General features: G+C 36.7%; 1 protein-coding gene across 1 annotated transcript in view; it reads right to left on the bottom strand.

Annotated features, from left to right (window-relative positions):
* LOC131852239 (uncharacterized) overlaps window positions 1-20,400 on the bottom strand; it is a 45,572-nt gene that overhangs the window by 14,965 nt on the left and 10,207 nt on the right. Inside the window, exon 2 of the mRNA XM_059202885.1 lies at window positions 7,117-7,182. Within this exon, the coding sequence (XP_059058868.1) occupies window positions 7,117-7,182 (66 nt within the window). The remainder of the gene's footprint in view (window positions 1-7,116; window positions 7,183-20,400) is intronic.

Consider the following 20,400-nt stretch of genomic DNA (forward strand, 5'->3'; position numbering starts at 1 on the left):
TATTTATTCAAATAGCATAGTAATAGTATAGTCTTCACAATTTTAATTACAAGATATTTTTTATCTGTATAATAAAGTATGTATATGTTACATATTTTATTATATGCATGATTATTCTCTGTTGTACAAGTTCTTGACTCACTATCAGCATGTCTATACTTCAATTCAAATTAAATCATTTAATAATGTAGGACATTTTAGCCGCTTGTGAACGTAATATTTTTTCTTTACCATCCAGTTTATACAGATTCATTTGAGAAAAACTGTTAAGAAACTCAACTGAATTTCCTTTTTATTACATCGTGATATATGTGTTGTGTTAGTTATTTAGAGTCCACAGTTATTTATTTATTGACAACTCCCGCCTGACGGATACGACGCCAGTCTGAGGGCACCGCTAGGGGTTCGAATCTCGGCTCAGGCCGTCGTAATATCGATCCCCATTTGAATTGGACGGGGGATCGATCGGAGTGGGGAATAACATCGTACTACAAACAAGTCTTGAATGGAATAGAAATAATCTTTATTCAAATAAACTCATTACAAGCACTTTTGAATAGTCATATTTTGATTCTACTCACTCATTCGGAACGCAGACTCATCACAAGAAGAATGAGCGAGAAACTTGTGTTTATCTTTTGAATAGATGTTTTTTTTACATAAATTTTTTAATTTATGATAGCAGTTGGCCGGCGGTTTGTTTTGCATCATTATGATAACTTGATTTTAATTTTTGTATCTATAGTATAGTAGTATTTATATTGATATATATATATATATATATTTGTATTTTTTTTTACTGATAATCAATGTCTGATAATGATTCAAGAAATCATCTTTACACACTCATTATTAGTGTGTTCAGCAACGAACTCTAGTGCGCGCCGTAACCTGAATAGCCACATTGTAACTCAGCACCATGGAGAATATTGTCAGTCGAATACCATTGATGCGATTTAAAGTTTTTCTATACCTTCCAATGTAACTTACCTGGTTATATTCTGTTACGGAACGATCGCACTGACAGGCGGGGTGGTGGTGTAGCCATTTATCTACGCAGTGGTTTTAATTATAGTTTATAGCTCACCCCACTAGGCAGCGCAATTTATTCGTGGCGGTTGATATCAGGGGTATTGGGATCGTTCTTGGTGTTGTTTATTGTCCTCCTTCCATAGAAAAAAGACTGTTATGGCGGAACACACACATCACATTATTATGGGTGATTTTAATACTGACTTGCTTCGGGACACTTATAGATCTCGTAAATTGCGTGTATCGTGGAATCTATCTCGTATTTCATAACATACAATAGACTCTCCTGATACTTGGTTGGATCACAACAAATCGATTGAAGCACGCATCGAGAATTCTCCAGATATATATTTACATTTGTTTAGTTTTAAACCAAAACCGGACTGCTTCGTACGTAACTTTTCGAGAGTTGATAACTCTACAGGATGCGATTGACGCCGATTAGTCACATGTGCTGTCTGCCTCTTCTATTAACGACAATATCATAATTTAACAATTATTTGTCATGGACAAACAGACCTTGTTATGTTAAGAGACAACCAGCTCCCTGGTTAACTATGGAATACGTAATACGTGACCGTGCCTTTAGGACTTTCAAGAATAGGGACCGTTGTGTGAGAAATTTCAAAATTGCTCGGAACCGCTGTAACTATATGGTAAGAGCTGCCAAACGCCGATATATCCACACGAATATTAAAAAAATGGAATATATTGGGCTGTGCAAACAGTCTAATGATTTTCCTTCGTAGTGTCATTAAACGACTTAAACAAGCATTTTTTATATTTTTGTGTTAGTTCAAAAATCAACTACATTAGCCGAGATACTGTAATAAATCCTGTGTGTGTGTACTGATGTGAAGTCCGCAAGATAATATCCTCTATCAAATCCAATAGTATTGGTTTTGATGATGTGAGTAGGATTATGATTATTCTCTTACTTGAACATTTGCTTCCTATCATTTATCATCAATTTCTCTTTACTTTTCCAGTTTCCCACATCCTGGCTCAAAGCTTTTGTTCTCCCTCTTCCAAAAATATCGTCACCACAACTTTTTAAAGATGGCCTATCTCTATTTTGCCTTTCCTCTCCAAATTATAAGCTGTAGTCCACCGGCAATTATCTGGCTTTATCTCCATAAACAAACTATTAAGCACCTATCAATCAGGTTTTCGCCCTGGACACAGCACTACTACTGCTCTATTGAAAGTCACTGAGGATGTAAGGGATGGAATGGAAATCTAAATTAACTGTTATTGTAAGGACTTTTAGCTTTTAACATCGTTGACCATGATATCTTACTCGCTAGCTTTCTCATCTTAGATTTCATCATCAGTTGTTAAATGGTTTGCCCGATCTTCGTGGACGTCAAGGCGATTCGTGTCAATCAGTCACTATCGGATTGGTGCGAGCTGGAGTTCCCCAAGGCAGGACTCGATCTATCTTTATTGAGATACTAAAAATCTTAAATGCTCTTACCATTTGTACCGGATGATCTTCAGTTATATTCGTCTGTTGTGTCTGACCTTGATGATGATGATGATGAATATTGATCTTGAACATATTCGTAATTTGGTCTTCGGTTTATATAATCTAAGTGGGGAAGTTCTAATAGCAATCAACATCAACAAAATTTCTCCATTTACCTCCGTTCTTTTCAACAATCAACCAATCATATACATTAATCAAGAATCTTGGTTTGCTAATTTTCACTCTTAGCTGGAATAACACATGAGATAAAGTCACTCTTACACTACGTAACTTATACAGACTAAAAAAAAATTTCCTTCCTGTAAGTACCAAAATCCTCCTTGTCCAATCCTTATCTCCCCACCCTTGATTATGCTGATGTGTGCTGTTCTGTAACGTTGATCTTCTAAATAAATTGGATCGTCTTCTGAATAATTCTATCCGTTTCATCTTTAATTTGCTATTCTCATGTCTCTTCTTTTCGTTCTCAGCTTAAAGTCTATCCGTTATCGTCGTAATATACCTATCAGCCGCTATATTCAATTCTATACGATCCTAATTATCCTGAATACATTGTAATAAATTTCATTTCCATGGGGACAACACCAATCGCTCTACGAACTTCGAAAATTCTTACTTCATATCCCGGCTCATGATGAAATGGGCTATCAAACTCTGGAATGACTTACCTCTTGATATCAAGACCGCCACGAGTAAAATTTCGTTTAAAAATGAAATTGTTGGAACATTATTTAAATTTGTAACTTTTTTTTACTGTCTTTCTACCTTTTAACATCTTTCTGATATTTTAGTCTCTCTATATTTATATATATATATTTTCTTACTGTGCGGCTCTAGTTTTAAATATTATCAGATAATTATGTATTTATTTATATATAATATTTATATATATGTTTATATTTATATTTATGTATGTTTATTATTATTATTAATTTTGATTGAAATTTATATTTAAAATATTTTGCTTTATATTTATATATATCTTTTTTTTTTTGACATTACTTATTTATATTAGTGCACCGCCAACAATCTTTCTCTGCACCACTCATGGTTGACTGGTAGATAACGCCGCATGGTGTTAAGTCCGCCATATGTACACATTGTTTTTGTGCATTAAAGTTAAATAAATAAAAATAAAATAAATAAATAATTACACAATAACAAGTAAGAGGCATGCGATAATCAACATAGAAATCGCTACGCACTCATTATTAGTGTAATCAGATAATATTGTCTTATGGATTTAAAGTTTTTCTATAAAAACATTATTATCGTTAACGAATTCTTCAATTTTATAGTAAGCTTTTTTGCAAAGGAAGTGTTTATAATGAAAAAAAAGGTAATAATAAATACAAAATAAACTAAAAATTGTGTAGTCATACTCGTAATGTTAAATAGTTATTGTATCTATAGGTATAACAAATCGATGAGACGAGCGAGGACCGATATATATCTCATTGTTTATTACCCGAGTGCTCGTATACTCCTGGGTAATAAACAGTATGTTACTGTAACAATATCATAATTTACTATCTGTCCTGGCAAAGATTGTTATGCCATATAAATTAATATCGCTATTCAAGAATAGGGGTTGGTGAAAATTTAGGGTTGTATGTATTTCTTAATGACACATAAAAAAAAATTGTCGAAAGAATGAAAAATACTTTTTTATACGTGTTATAAAAAATCCTTAACATAGGGGTATAAAAATGTACTATAAACACAGGTTTTAGATTTTAGGTAGTGAGTTTTGATGAAATTTTATAAAATTTTATCAAAATCGGTCAAGCCGTTTTGGAGAAGTATAAACACGAAACCTGTGACACAAGAACTTTACATATATATATTAGATAGATCCAGACATTTACATATCTCTCGGATTAGCTATATATGGATATATATCAGTTAACTAGGGGATATAATAGGGAAGAAAGTTTGTATGAAACTTTGACGTAGGTATGCCCTAAGAAAGGATTTTGATAAATTCCACCCCTAAGAGGATAAATTAATGCGAGCGAAGCCGGGGGCAAAAGCTAGTTGTTTATATTTTTGTTTATCCTCTACTATCATGATACTGTAATAAATCTGTGTGTGTGTATGTGTCGTGCCGCGTGTCGGCGCGGTGTGGCGTGCCGTATGCCATTAATCAATTTCCATTTTCCACGCTACCGGCGTGACTCCACTGATGGACGGAGGCTACAATATTATAATTATAGATAAATTCAAATTCAAGAATTTGTACTGGCTCTTGGGTAGAAACTACAACCTCTCAGTAGATAATAAGTTAATTCTCTATGTGTGTGTGTGTGTGTGGTGACAGGTGGACCGACGATCTGGTCAAGATCGCTGGAAGGCATTGGATGCGAGCAGCGCAGGACCGATCGTCGTGGAGATCTTTCAGCTGTGGTGGACGTCTTCCGGGCTGCGATGATGATGATGATGATGAAGGTAGCCATCAAACTAATTTGGATCTACGGCATATAACTGTGGGGAAGTCCTAATAGCTCCAACATTAAAATTCTCCAACGGTCCCAGAACGCCATCGTAGCATTATGCTGAGTTGGCTGCCTTTTCACTTTTGCGGCACATAAAGTCACCTACATTTCTTTTATTAATTCGTGTTGTTTCTGTATCTCATGTATGTTATGTGTCTGTAATTGTGAATAAAGAATTTATCTATCTATCTATCTATCTACATACTAAAGTCATGGGGCGGGAGTTATCCTTCAGCCGCTCTATAACCCCTTCCGTGAGTTTGGAGTGCCATCTGCACTCGCCCGCTAAGGTTCGGTAAATGATGAAATGGGTACTAGACAACTGATGCAGCTGTGAGGCTGTAAAGATCAGCTGCTAAAAATGTCTGTTGGCTAACAGACTTTTTAATATTTTATTTGTTTTGATAAACAGTTAAATTCCATGCGGCTAGTTTTAAATATTTAGTGGTTTGAGAAACAAAATAAATCTGTATGTTTGTTAGTCATTCACGCAATAACTACTGAACGGAATTTGGTGAAACTTTACAGTAATAGAATAAAATAGAATAGAAAATCATTTATTCAAATAAACTTCATTTCAGCACTTTCGAATAGTCATAGTCTTATCCCAAGAAGAACGAACAAGAAACTTGTGTGTTGCTCTTTTAAATAGTTATTGTACTTTTACATTTCCAATTTGAAGCGTACGAATACGAACCACCAGGGGGAAAGGGGATTGTTAGTAATGTGGACTGATGATCTTATTGCTAGCAATGTACCATGTCAGGTTGACCTCCACGCGGTTCCATCTGGAAACCATCGTGATAAATTCTTGGTGAATTTGTCACGATAGGCTAACTGACCTGACTTCATTCTCATCTTATCATCCTCCACTGGTGCCCCGCCAGCGTAAACCGATAGCGCAGGCGGGTGCACCATTACATTATCATTTATAAAAAAAAAAAATACGAACCACCAACTACCACAACAATTTATTGACTTTACATATTAATACATAGCTATATATAATATACATCAGACTAACATATAGGCTATAAATTTCCTGCAGATTCCAGCGCGGACACAGCTAGCAGTCATAATGATCAGTACAGATCAGTGACTATCAAACTGCAAATTGTTGCGTGATGCATTCCTGCAGGCGTCTCTACCTAGTGATATATTGTTGTTCTGGACATTAGTGATACACGCTGAGCTGTACACTCTGTGTGTGTGTGTGTGTGTGTGGTGACAGTACACGTCGCGCCCACACCCCACACCCCTCAGCGGTGGGGATGATAACGTGTAGGTATAGGTGCGCCGCAATGCAGCACAAGACGGGTCACGACCTCCGGTAGTGTAACCTGGCGGGAAGCCTTCCAACCTTCACACTCACACTGTCACATTCGATATTGTATCTTCACACAACACATTATAGTTGAACATCACCTGAGCAATTTTTTGTTAGACGGGGTAGGGACTAGGAACTGTTGGTGTAGTATCTTTAGGGGTCCCCATAGCAATGTTCTTGCTCTTTAGAAACCAACGTTAATAACAATAACTTAAGACAAATCACACGGCGCAATTTAGTCCCCAAACTAAGTATTATGGGTACCAGACAACTGATAGAAATATATAACTCAAAGGTGACTGACATAGTGATCTATCAACGCACAGCCCAAACCACTGGACGGATCGGACTAAAATTTGGATGCAGGTAGATGTTATGACGTAGGCATCCGCTAAGAAAGGATTTTGATTAATTCTACCCCCAAGGGGATAAAATAGGGGATGAAAGTTACAGTTACATAAAAAACCATCCAGTTATATAAAAATTAGAACACATATAATGATAAAAATCTCAGGACAATTCACACAGCGCCATCTAAACCCAAGTTAAGCTAGCTAAAGCTTGTGTTATGGGTACTAGATAACTGATACATATACATAGATATTTCGTTTTGTAAATACATAGAAAACACCCAGACCGATACAAACAATCATACTCATGAATACAAATGTGCCGTGCGAGGAATCGAACCCGCTACTATTGGACGTAAAACTGTGTGCTAAACCACTAGACCACCGAGGTGGTCGTGTTACACACAACGTATAGATCATTACCTGAAGGCCAGTACTTCAACATTGGGCATCCGTCTGAGTAAACTGACGTCTCCAAGTTCCGCACCCCTGCAACAAACACATATAATACTATTAGCGACAAGAGCGTCGTGGATTAGTGGTTTAAAACACCTACAAACACCGAAAGGATTTGAGTTCAATTTGAATTGAGTTCAAGGGAGTTGTTAGTAATGTGGACTGATGACCCATTGCTAGCAATGTACCATGTCAGGATGACCTTCACGCGGTTCATACCTGGAAACCATCGTGATAAATTCACCATGAATTTATCACGATGTGCTAACTGACCTGACCTCATGTCCATCTTATCATGCTCCACTGGTGCCCCGCCAGCGTAAACCGTTAGTGAAGGCGGGTGCATGAAATGAAATAAAATGAAATGAAATGAAATTTATTTATTTGTTATAAAAGTAGTACATAATAGATGGTATGGTTATTTATGTTATATAGATCTCACTTTTAATCTTTACAGACATGCAAATACATATTTGAATTAATCTATTATTATTCTTTTATACAATTCAATTAAATTACATCTTATACATTTATTATTATTATAGAAATAATAAAATTATGTCAATTTCGTATTGTCAATATATTGCACCATTACATTAACATCCCTTAAATAAAATATTTATGCTACATACTTATAAATACGTGTAATAAAAAATGACAATAACTTATAATAAAGTAAACATTAATTTTATTTTGTATTTTTATTGTTTGCATTTTTCATATAAAATGCATTTACAATGTTAATATATGCTAACATATGAACATAGTGTCTCTAGATCAGTCATTTCCAAAATGGTCTATATCTACCCCCAGGGGTCTATGACAAACTGCAAGGGGTCTACGACAGCGGTCATTTTGTTTTTACACTAAACTTTACTACAGTTAGAAATTTACAAAAAAACAAAACCAGGTAAGAATGGGGGGTCTACCCAAAACTGAAAAATATGGCAAGGGGTCTACGACACAAGTTTGGGACCCTCTGCTCTAGATCATGTTCCACATAGCAATTGTAAGTAGCTTTGACGTAGTCTAGTGTTTTGAGTAGTCATGCTCACTAAAATGTCCAGACTTGTGGCGGCGTGGTGGGCCGGGTCATTGGGCTCCCTAAAATATGGTCGAGCGCAGTGATGGCTGGCTCATCCGTCATACTCGTGAACGGGTGCTGCTTGTAGGGACTGGTCTGCTCTAATCACTATGACTGATTTCCTCTTATTAATTGTTTAACCAGTTGGTTATATATTCAATATTATTTCTATTTGAGTATTTAATAGAATTAGTGCTAATTGGTGGTTTGTATTCACACACTTAAACTTAAAACTGTAAAGTAATAATAAAATTATTTAAAAGAGCAACACGCAAGTTTCTTGCTCGTTCTTCTTGTGATGAGACAGCTTTCCGAACGAGCGGTAGATTAAAAAATGTAATGACTATTCAAAAGTGCTTCAATGTAAGTTTATTTGAATAAATGATTTTCTATTCTATTCTATTCTATTCTACATTGGCCACGGGTCCGTCTTGGTCTCTCATTGAAACAATCGACAGTTGACACACGTGCGCCGGCCGCATGTGTCGGATCACGCGACCCACCCACGCATGTCATTTATTTACTAACTAGCTATTCGCCCCGGCTTCGCACGGGTGTACATGTATTATAGATATAAACCTTCCTCTTGAATCACTCTATCTATTAAAAGAAACCGCTTCAAAATCCGTTGCGTAGTTTTAAAGATTTAAGCATACATAGGGACGGACAGACAGCGACTTTGTTTTATACTATGTAATAATAATGATACATGGATACAACTATATTCACGTAGCGTATGTCCTTTCTCAGGTTCTAGACTATATGTGTACCAAATTTCATTAAATCGGTTCAGTAGTTTTGGCGTGAAAGCGAGACAAACAGACAGACAGACAGAGATATTTTCGCATTTATAATATTAATAAGACCTACATGAATTAAGATATTTTGAATTTGAATTTGAACATGTTCAGTGTGCATTGTTATTCTCGATGTAAATGATGCCAAGTGGCAGCTCGCATACTGTACAAGATTTCACTTTCGCGCAGTCAACGACCCGCCAAGGATGCTTCGATGGATGAATCACTTTTTGACATTGAAACTAGTGTCAACCGACATTACAAAGTGTAATTCTTTTTTTCTTTTAAAATTTACGTACTTTTGTACAATCTAAATAGGCCGTTCAAGTATTACATAAGCACTATGGGAGCGGTGGTCTTTGCTTGGTTATTTCGGATGACATGGAAGGTAGGGGTTTTTTTTATGGATGATAATGGAATGATGCACCCGCCTGCGCTAACGGCTTACGCTGGCGGGGCACCAGTGGAGGATGATAAGATGAGCATGAGGTTAGGTCAGTTAGCCCATCGTGACAAATTCACCAGGAATTTATCACGATGGTTTCCAGGGGGAACCGCGTGGAGGTCAACCTGACATGGTACACTGCTAGTAATGGGGTCATGAGTCCTTCCCCCCTAGGGGTAGGGTTGCCATTAGTGTAAAAAAGTAAATATTGTCTTTGCATGGTACATTGCTAGCAATAAGACGATCAGTCCACATTACTAACAGTCCCCTTTCCCCCCTAGGGGGTAGGGTTGCCATTAGTGTAAAAAAGTAAATATTGTCTTTGCAAAAATAAAACAATACATTAATTGAAAAATGTTTACGTAAGCGTTGGGGGAGGGGGTGAGACCGTTGCTTACTTTTGTTGACTTGGGGGATGGAGAGGTAAATAATTGTAATACGTCTCCTTAAATAGAAAAATGTCAGTATTCAAATTGCACATTTTTACGAGACAAGCAAAGTTTTTTAAATTTATTTAAATTATTTTTTTCCTTTAAAATTTTAAATTTACACACAAGTATTGTATATCATTTTAAAAGTATTTAGATAATGATTAAAATGGCGTGGTTCATTTAATTGACTTATATACAAGGAGGCAATTCTAGGTTCTAATTTTTTATATAGAGGTAATTCTAACTTCTAATTTTGAGAAATCCATTTTTCTATTTAATCGACGATGTCAGTCCTAGTGTACCCAAAAACTATAACATCAGTCAGTTCAGTTAGTCCATCGTCGCAAATTGACCAGGAATTAATAATAGTTTCAAGATGAAAATATTTATTCAAATAAACTAATATTGAAGCACTTTTGTATAGTCATCACTTCTTTTTTTTTTAACTTACCGCTCTTGCGGAAAGCTGTCTCCTTACAAGAAGGACGAGCAAGACACTTGCGTGTTGCTTTTATAAATAATTTATTTGTAACTTTAAATTTTTAAGTTGAAATGTGTGAATACAAACTACCAACTAGCACTTATGCAATAGACTCAAAATATTAAATTCGACAGCCTCCGTGGTCTAGTGGTTTAGTACACCGGTTTAATATCCGATGGTCGTGGGTTCGATTCCTCACACCGTACAAATATTTGTATTCATGAGTATGTTTGTTTGTATCGATCTGGGTGTTTTCTATGTATAATGTGTATGTATTTAGGAAAAAAAAATATCTATATACTTGTATCAGTTATCTAGTACCCGTAACACAAGCTTTAGCTAGCTTAACTTGGGACTAGATGGCGCTGTGTGAATTGTCCTGAGATTATTATTATTATTTTCAAAATTGCATATTTTTCTTTTTAGTTTTAATGGAGATCTTTGGGGGGGGAGGCCTTTGTTCAACAGTGGACGTCTCCCGGGCTGAGATGATGATGATGATGACGATGTACCATTGAAGAAAATGTCCGTTCACCCAAGTATGAAGTGGCGAAAGGGCACTAATTATTTAGAAGCTTCTCTTGGCAGTATTACCTAACTAACGTATGTAGATTTTTAATTAAATTATTTCTTTGGTATTCTATGACACAAGGGGGTCGCCAGAATATTTTAACCCGCAAAGGGGTCGCGAAATCAAAAAGATTGAAAAACACTGGAGTAGTAGATGAAGTTCTACCATTCGCCATGTCTAGCTGCACCTCATAACAAAGTGATATACAGATTGTGATAGTAGTACGGTCCCTACATTACTTACGTTTGTATGTTTCATCATAATAACTTTCGTTTTTTGGCAGCGTCGCCGCCCGCGGGGGAGGGGTGACAGCAGCGAGGGCCGGGAGGGGGGCGCGGCGGGCCGCTACACAATCAAATCATACCGTACCTACGCCAACGTCCAAATTATGAACTTTTACTTTCCAGTTTGAAATGCGCGAGAGTGATAAACACAGACACTTAAATATACATTTATGAGAAATATACACACATATATACATACATACAGCCGAAGACGACTGTTGCGAAATGATACCTGAATTAAATAGATTTCTACTTAAGTACCATATATAAATATGTGTACTAGCTACTCGCCCTGGCTTCTCACGGGTGTACATGTATTATACATGTAAACCTTCCTCTAGAATCACTCTATCTATTAAAAAATCCGCTTCAAAATCCGTTGCTTAGTTTTAAAGATTTAAGCATACATAGGGACAGACAGACAGTGAGAGTGACTTTAGTTTTATACTATGTAATGATACACATACAGCCGAAGACGACTGTCGCGAAGTGATACTTGAACTAAATAGATTTTTACTTAAGTACCATGATATTTTTTTTTCGGACTACTCTAATGCTGTTGTCCGCAGCTGGGCTTTACAGCTTACACCGGACGATAGGGAGCGAGTGCAGATGGCATTCCAAACCAAAGGAAGGACTTATGGAGCGGCTGAAGGACAACTCCCGCCTGACGGATACGACGCCAGTCTGAGGGCACCGCTAGGGATTCGAACCTCGGCTCAGGCCGTCGTAATTTCGATCCCCGTTTGACTTGGACGGGGGATCCATTATTATGTCATCCACTAATGTATGTTCGTTGACACGCCCCGAGTATATGCAGAAGAGATTAACTACATATAAAACCATTCAGCATAATAACAGAGGGGGAATACGGTTAATTAACTGACATATAAAACCATGTCAGCATACCTAACGGGGTTCCACCTGGAAAGCATCGTGATAAATTCCTGGTGAATTTGCCACGTTGTACTAACTGACCTCATCTCATACTCATCTTATCCTCTCTTAGCACCATTCCATTATCATATATAAAAAAAAACAATGTACCTGACATGTCATGTCACGTTGACCTCCAGCAGTTCCCCTGGAAAGCATCGTGATACATTCCTGGTGAATTTGCCACGTTGTACTAACTGACCTCATCTCATACTCATCTTATCCTCTCTTAGCACCATTCCATTATCATATATAAAAAAAAAACAATGTACCTGACATAGTACCATGTCACGTTGACCTCCTAGCAGTTCCCCCTGGAAAGCATCGTGATACATTCCTGGTGAATTTGCCACGTTGTACTAACTGACCTCATCTCATACTCATCTTATCCTCTCTTAGCACCATTCCATTATCATATATAAAAAAAAACAATGTACCTGACATAGTACCATGTCAGGTTGACCTCTAAGCAGTTCCCCCTGGAAACCATCGTGATACATTCCTGGTGAATTTGTCACGATGACAATTAGCCTGTCCTGAGCTCATGCTCATCTTATCATCCTCCACTGGTGCCCCGCCAGCTTAAAACGTGACTGTACCTAAAATTCAATTCAAATTTATCACGATGGGCAAACTGTCTGAGGCTCATGTTCATCTTATCATGCTCCACTGGTGCCCCGCCAGCGTATACCATTAGCGCAGGCGGGTGATCTATTCCATTAGGTATTTAACAGTTATAAAAAAAACTAGCTGTGCCCGTGACTTCACCTGCGTGAAATTTATAGCTTATAATATTTCAGATTGCTATTGCAAACTCATTAAAATTCATTCAGCCGTTTTTACATGAGATGATGAGACTAACAATGAAATGAAATGAAATGCAATTACCAGTATTTTGTTTCATGAACATTCATTTCATTTCATGAACTACTAACCTGGACGGATGTATGAGTGTTACTCACAAACTTTCGCTTTCTTTTAACAATTTTTTCTTTCTTTTCTTACTTTCTTTCATTATATTAGGGTAATTTTTTTATTGACTTACTAGTTCAGTAATGTATCATTAAAAAAATTACTCGATGGTTTAGTAGACAATGTATTCATATTGATAAACAGGCCAAGCCCTGGGGCGTGTCGGCTTGTAACATCGCTCCATCTACTCTACCTTCCACAGTATTTTATACCTTCTAAATATAAAACTAGAGTCGAAAATCCAGTCACAAGTATATACGACCTTCTCACTGCCAATTCTGACTAATCATAATTTCGCGAAAAAGCAATTTCAGTTGTAAAAGCTTTTGAATACAGTCCAATTTTGATGTTGACAATGCAAAAGATTACCGTCTTCGCAGGAATAGGGGGCCCTGTGTTCAATGAATCCGACAATTTGTGGTATGGCGTCATGGCGTGACAATGGGGCAGCGACCCGTGCCGCTGGTGCCGGGTACCGGCCACCGGGTAATGGGTACACCACGCCGTTACAACCCATTACGCGGGTATTCTAGTAGTAGTGTAGAGGCATGAATTCCGCCCGATTTTTGAAACGCTGTACAAAGGAAACAATAAACATTTTTACTATATTTTTTTTATCATTTGTTTATTGATGCTTTATTAATACATTAGGGTCGGTAACGCGCACGTGACATCCCTGGTGTGTCAGGCGCCATTTACCATCAGATGGGCCGTATGCTTGTTTACCACCATAGTAGTATAAAAAAGAAAACATTAATCAAAGAAAAAATTTAAATTGACAGGGTTATCAGCAGTCAAAGAGGGGGTCCAAAAACTGAAACTCCAACGGAGGAAATAGAAGTAGAAAATCATTTATTCAAATAAACTTACATTGAAGCACTTTTGAATAGTCATTATATTTTTTTTTAATCTACCGCTCATTCGGAAAGCTGTCTCATCACAAGAAGAACAAGCAAGAAACTTGTGTGTTGCTCTTTTAAATAATTTATTCTTAAATGAGGGTGGTGATTTGAAAAATAAAAAACAATCGAATTCTTAATTATTATAGAAGCCTCTATCGCATGAACCTTGGTGTTGGCGACATACCTCTTTTTATAGCTATTTCTATTTTTAAACCATATATTTTTTATTATATTGTTTTGCTACATTGTGTCATATATTCTACCACTAAATACATCACTATAAGTTTGGTAAGTTATTTTATTAATTAATATATATCCCTAATTCACTTGCCAGTCGTAATATTGGTCCTCGCTATAATTCTCAGCTAATATGAAATATTTTATACTTGGAAAAGTTAAAAACAAATGTTTCTAAAAATTATTAATTTTATTAATAAGTACACACAGCAATAAAGTCTTATTAAAATAGAAGAAGTCAGAAGGCGAGTCAGAAGTGTCGACATTATTAATTCCTGCAGCCACAATTAGAATTGCTAACACGAAATAACACTAACAAAAATGTAATCGACGAACAAACATTAGACCGGCATGTCCAATTCACACGAACCCAGATAGTGTTAGTCCGTGACATCAGCTGTTCACCGTCGGTCCAGTTCTTCAGTTCACACAGTTCAGACACATGGTGGGTGCAGTCGACGCGGCGGTGCTCGCGTGCGGCACGCGACCACTTACTCCATTACACCTCGTTATAAAACCATTTGGAAGGTATCCACTGAGCTTCTAATTTATTAATAGACTCGTATGGTGATAGACTAATGTACTAACTAATATTCAATTTGCCAGGCCGGCTAATGTAAATAAGTTCTGTAGGTGTGCTATGTACACAGACATACAGTAATAATACGAGTACGATCAAATTACATCGCGTTGCACGGCGCACCTACTGTACGTAGCTCCCCAGTCTGGTATATGATGTAGCAATGTATTATCTGATGTAGAATGACATACTGAATATATATAACTCAAAGGTGACTGACTGACTGATATAGTGATCTATCAACGCACAGCCCAAGCCACTAGACGGATCGGGCTGAAATTTGGCATGCAGGTAGATGTTATCACGTAGGCATCCGCTAAGAAAGGATTTTGATTAATTCTATTCCCAAGGGGATAAAATAGGGGATGAAAGTTTGTATGAAACTTTGTCAATTTTAAACCGATCGGGCTGAGACTGCATGCATAAAGCTACTATGACGTAGGCATACCCTAAGAGAGAATTTTGATAAATTCCACCCCTAAGGGGATAAATTAATGCGAGCGAAGCCGCCGGCAAAAGCTAGTTCACGTATAATACACATTAATAAATACAACGCACCGGGGAACAGAGCCCGCACTCGTCATGCGAAACAATGTGCTGATGCGGCGCGGGTCATCATCATTACCATAATGGAGTTGAAAGCGTGAAGTTGTACGAGTGGAGTAATAGATTTGAACGTTCAGTTGGACGCTGTATTAGGTAATGACTTTGTCAATACATTGTAATTTGCGGTAAAGCCACTTGTACTGGCGGCTGAAAGAGTTATTTTATGGATTTGTATTTTATATTGTACTGGCTTTTGCCCGCGGCTTCACTCGCTCTTAGGGGATGCCTACGTCATAGTAGCTTTATGCATGCAAAGTCTCAGCCCGGTTGGTTTAAAATTGACAAAGTTTCATACAAACTTTCATCCCCTATTATATCCCCTTGGGGGTAGAAATAATCAAAATCCTCTCTTAGCCTATACCTACGTCATAACATCTACCTGCATGCCAAATTTCAGCCCGATCCGTCCAGTGGTTTGGGCTGTGCGTTGATAGATCACTATGTCAGTGAGTCAGTCACCTTTGAGTTATATATATTAAGATAATTAGTTATTTTTGTTTCAAATATTTTAAAACCGAAATTAGTCAAATCGGATTTAATTGTTTAGTTTTGCGGCTACAGTAACCAGCCAGCAGATGGGCCTATACATGTTTGCCACCGACGTAATCTTATAAAGAAATCTGCCTTGAACTTGGTGGTACACTAAAACATTAATGGCCGGACTATCAGCAGCGGCCGTGATCCATCGATTACTATGATATTATATGGCTCTATATTCGTCCTGTAATGAAGTGCCTACTACCTCTACAGCTGACGTGTCTCATAACGACTCATCAATATCATCGCATTGACGTCATCATATCATAAACAAAACGTGATAGGACACCAGGGACGACTAATTTACATTACACTACTGCAATGTGTATTTTATGTATAGCCCCTCCGATCGATCCCTCGTCCAATTCAAACGGGGATCGATATTACGACGGCCTGAGCCGAGGTTCGAACCCCTAGCGGTGCTCTCAGATTAACGTTGTATCCGTCAGGCGCGAGTTGTCCTTCATCCGCTCCATAAGTCCTTCCTTTGGTTTTTTTTTATGTGTATGATAATGTAATGGTGCACCCGGTTTACGCTGGCGGGGCACCAGTTAGAGAAGGATGAACATGAAGTTAGATCAAAAAGCTATATATAGTTTTCCCCCTTCCTTTTTTATCGTCATTACTCGCTCCCTATCGTCCGGTGAAAATGTAAAGGCTGCGGACAACAGCATTAGAGTAGTCCGGAAAAGGAAAAAAGCTATATATAGTAGTTAATATTTATTTTATCGAATTAAGTGTTATTTTAAGGAAGTCTATTTCATTGTTTGATGTATTTTAATTACTATTTATACACTAGCGATCCGACCGAAATCTGTAATATCTTCGAATATATTCATTTAAATTACATGCTGTAAAGCGCCACATTGATCTACATATATTAAATGGACAATATATTTAATGTACCTAATTGGATAAAAATTAATGCTGTATTGCTTAAAATCACATCGTAAATAAGGCATTTTTCCCGTAAAATGTAAAGGATAAAAAATGGTTATTATGGGTTATCCTTAAGAGATAGACATATGCTATCGCGGACTTCTCAATTGGATCCATATACTGAACAAATTAAAATTAAAATGTAAAAAATTTGTGGTTCATAAGCGGCTAAAATGTCCTACATGAATAAATGATTTTTGAATGTGTATTTAAGGAAGTCCACTTCATTACTTGATATATTTTCGTTATTATTTATCTAATAGCATGTGTGAGACCACAAATATTCCATCGTTACTGAAAACGTTACGACCTTCCTTATTGGTGATCAAATTCCGATAGTTATTGAGTATAATTTAGTTTATGGTAATTATAATTTAGAATATACATTCATTTTCCTTGGAATGAATAAACAAAATAAATAATTATACTATGTACTTTAAAATTTCTTTTAACTAAAGAAAACTTTGTAGTCAGAAAGTGATATGAAATAGACAATGTGTTTATTTTTTTTTCAAATGAGACTATTCCATCATTGTCTTGCCATTGTTTGTGGTCGGCAGTATGTCATTTTCTTCCACTGATCTCTATCGGCCGTCATATCTGATCACATACGTCTTCAAAGTTTTATTCAACATCTTTCACACAATCCATCCATCTTTTCTTAGGGCGTTCATATTATACACTTTCCTTAAGACTTTATTGCCCAACGGCCATCTGTTCCCCTGCCCATATCACTCTTCTTTTATTCATATCATCTTTCACACAATCCATCCATCTCTTGTCCCCTCCCTTTCCATTTTTTTTACACTTTCCATAAGACAATTCACACAGCGCCATCTACTTTTTTTTTCTCAAGACAATTCACACATGTAGACCCAAGTTAAGTAGCTAAAGCTTGTGTTACGGGTACTAGATAACTGATATATTTTTTTTGTAAATACATACATAATATACATAAAAAACACCCAGACCGATACAAACAGTCATACTCATGAACACAAATGTTTGTGCCGTGCGAGGAATCGAACCCGCAACCATCGGTGTGCTAGACCGCTAGACCACCGAGGCCGTTAATAATATAGTATTAACTAGCTGTTTTCGCGACTTCGTTCGCGTGGAATTCAACAAAATGTTAATTAGAGAATTTTTCTAAAATAAATGTGGCGTAAGTTACTCCTTATTACATCACCTGCCAATGAAAATCCCGTCAAAATCGGTCCAGCCATTTCAGAGATTAGCGGAAACAAACAGACAGACAGACAAAAATTGTAAAAAATGTTATTTTAGTGTTTCTACTGTATTTATATTCATATGCATGTAGTAAAAAACGGTTATTTCAATATTACAAACAGATATTCCAATTTTATTTATATGTATAGATGGTTCATTGCAGGTCGATCAATTATTTGTCACGTGTAAGAAATAGTTGCTACCACTTGGCATCTGCCCAGCCGGCACGACCCACATCTGTGAAGTGATTCAACTGGATACAACCAACCAACAGCTATTATTATGTAGTTCATTGTCCGACATAATAAACAACACCATCCATCGTTACATCTCTAAATTACAGCGCACAGAGGTCGGTGGTCTAGCGGTTAAGCACACTTTACTTCTCATGGTCGCAGGTTTGATTTCTTTGATGGTACAAGCACACAAATTCAAATTCAAAAATCATTTATCATATTAGCCGCTTATGAACGTCAAATTTTTACATTCCAATTTTTTTTTTTCCTACCGTCAACATGTGTTGATATCAGTTATTTTTATGGATGACTAGCTGTTCCCGCGACATCGTCCGCGTGGAATTTAACTTTCATTTTCTAAAATAACAGTAGCCCAAGTTACTCCTTATTACATCAGCTATCTGCCAAAAAAAGTACCGTCAAAATCGGTCCAGCCATTTCAGAGATTAGCCGGACCAAACAGAGAGACAGACAAAAATTGTAAAAAAAATTATTTTGGTGTATGTACCGTATTTATATTCATATGCATGTAGTAAAAAACGGTTATTTCAATATTACAAACAGACACTACAATTTTATTTATATGTATAGATAATATTGTAGTAATCATCATTGCGACACATAAAGCCACCTCCATTTTTTATTTTGTAACATTATATTTCTGTATTATTTAATTTGTAAACTTTATTTCTATTTATAAAACGTATCTCATGTATGCTATGTGTTTGTAATTGTTGAATAAAACATTTATCTATCTATATATCTATGTATGTATCTATATATCTATGTATGTATCTATATATCTATGTATCTATTGCAAATGGCACCTCGTCTCATTCTAAACGGTATTGTTTTGTACTATTTATGCTGCCATTGTGTCGGTAGCGAATCGAAATTAATTAGCGTGATGCAGACCTCACGCCACGCAACTGACACGGTATACAGACAGACAGACAGACAGATATTATAGCTATACGATTTAAGGTAAAATGCTAAAGTTGTATGTTCAAAATCTACCCTGTACCATCGTAAGCACAGACTATTATATCAGAGTCCGTTAGATTCTGCTGCCGTGCTGGGAAAATAGGGGATGAAAGTTTGGATGAAAGTTTGTGTGAAACTTTGTCAATTTTAAACCAAATGGGCTGAGACTTTGCATGCATAAAGCTACAACAACGTGGGCATCCTCTAAGAAAGGATTTTGATAAATTCCATCCATAAGGGGATAAATTAACGCGAGCCAAGCCGCAGGCAAAAGCTAGTTATTATATAAAATTACATCTGTAGCATAATTCTCTAAGTGCGTCAGTCACAGTGAGTCAGTGGCGGACTGAAAGTGGCACGGCGGTGCGGTGCCATGACTTCATCCATTAACGGTAAATAAGTCTGATACGGATCATTGCTCTGTATTCAGTCATTTGTTGACATCACGTTTCACGTTCCAGGCCCCCTACAGAACCTGCCGTGAACATATATATATATATATATATATAACTAGCTGTATTTTAACGCGCGGATTTTAACTTTATTTCTCTAAAATAAAAGTAGCCTAAGTTACTCCTTATTACATCAGCCACCTGCCAAAATAAGTCCCGTCAAAATCGGTCCAGCCATTTCGGAGATTAGCCGGAACAAACAGACAGACAGACAGACAGACAAAAATTGTAAAAAAAAAAATATTTTGGTGTATGTACCGTATTTATACAGGGTGTAACGGAAAGGGATCGGATACAGTTAGTTATTTAAAACCCTTTGTGGATATTTTCTGATCAAATATAATACTTTAAACAATATTAAAGTAGTAAAGAATCTTATTTCGTTGTATGTACTTACAGTATTTATATTCATATGCATGTAGTAAAAAATGGTTATTTCAATATTACAAACAGACACTCCAATTTTATTTATATGTATAGATGTATATATTTGAGAGCCGGCTTCGTTTGAACTCTAATTACTTCAACGTCACCGACAACTACGTGA

This window comes from Achroia grisella, unplaced genomic scaffold (genome assembly GCF_030625045.1).
Source record: "Achroia grisella isolate CSIRO2021 unplaced genomic scaffold, CSIRO_AGI_Agris_v1 utg841, whole genome shotgun sequence".
NCBI classification, from domain to species: domain Eukaryota; kingdom Metazoa; phylum Arthropoda; class Insecta; order Lepidoptera; family Pyralidae; genus Achroia; species Achroia grisella.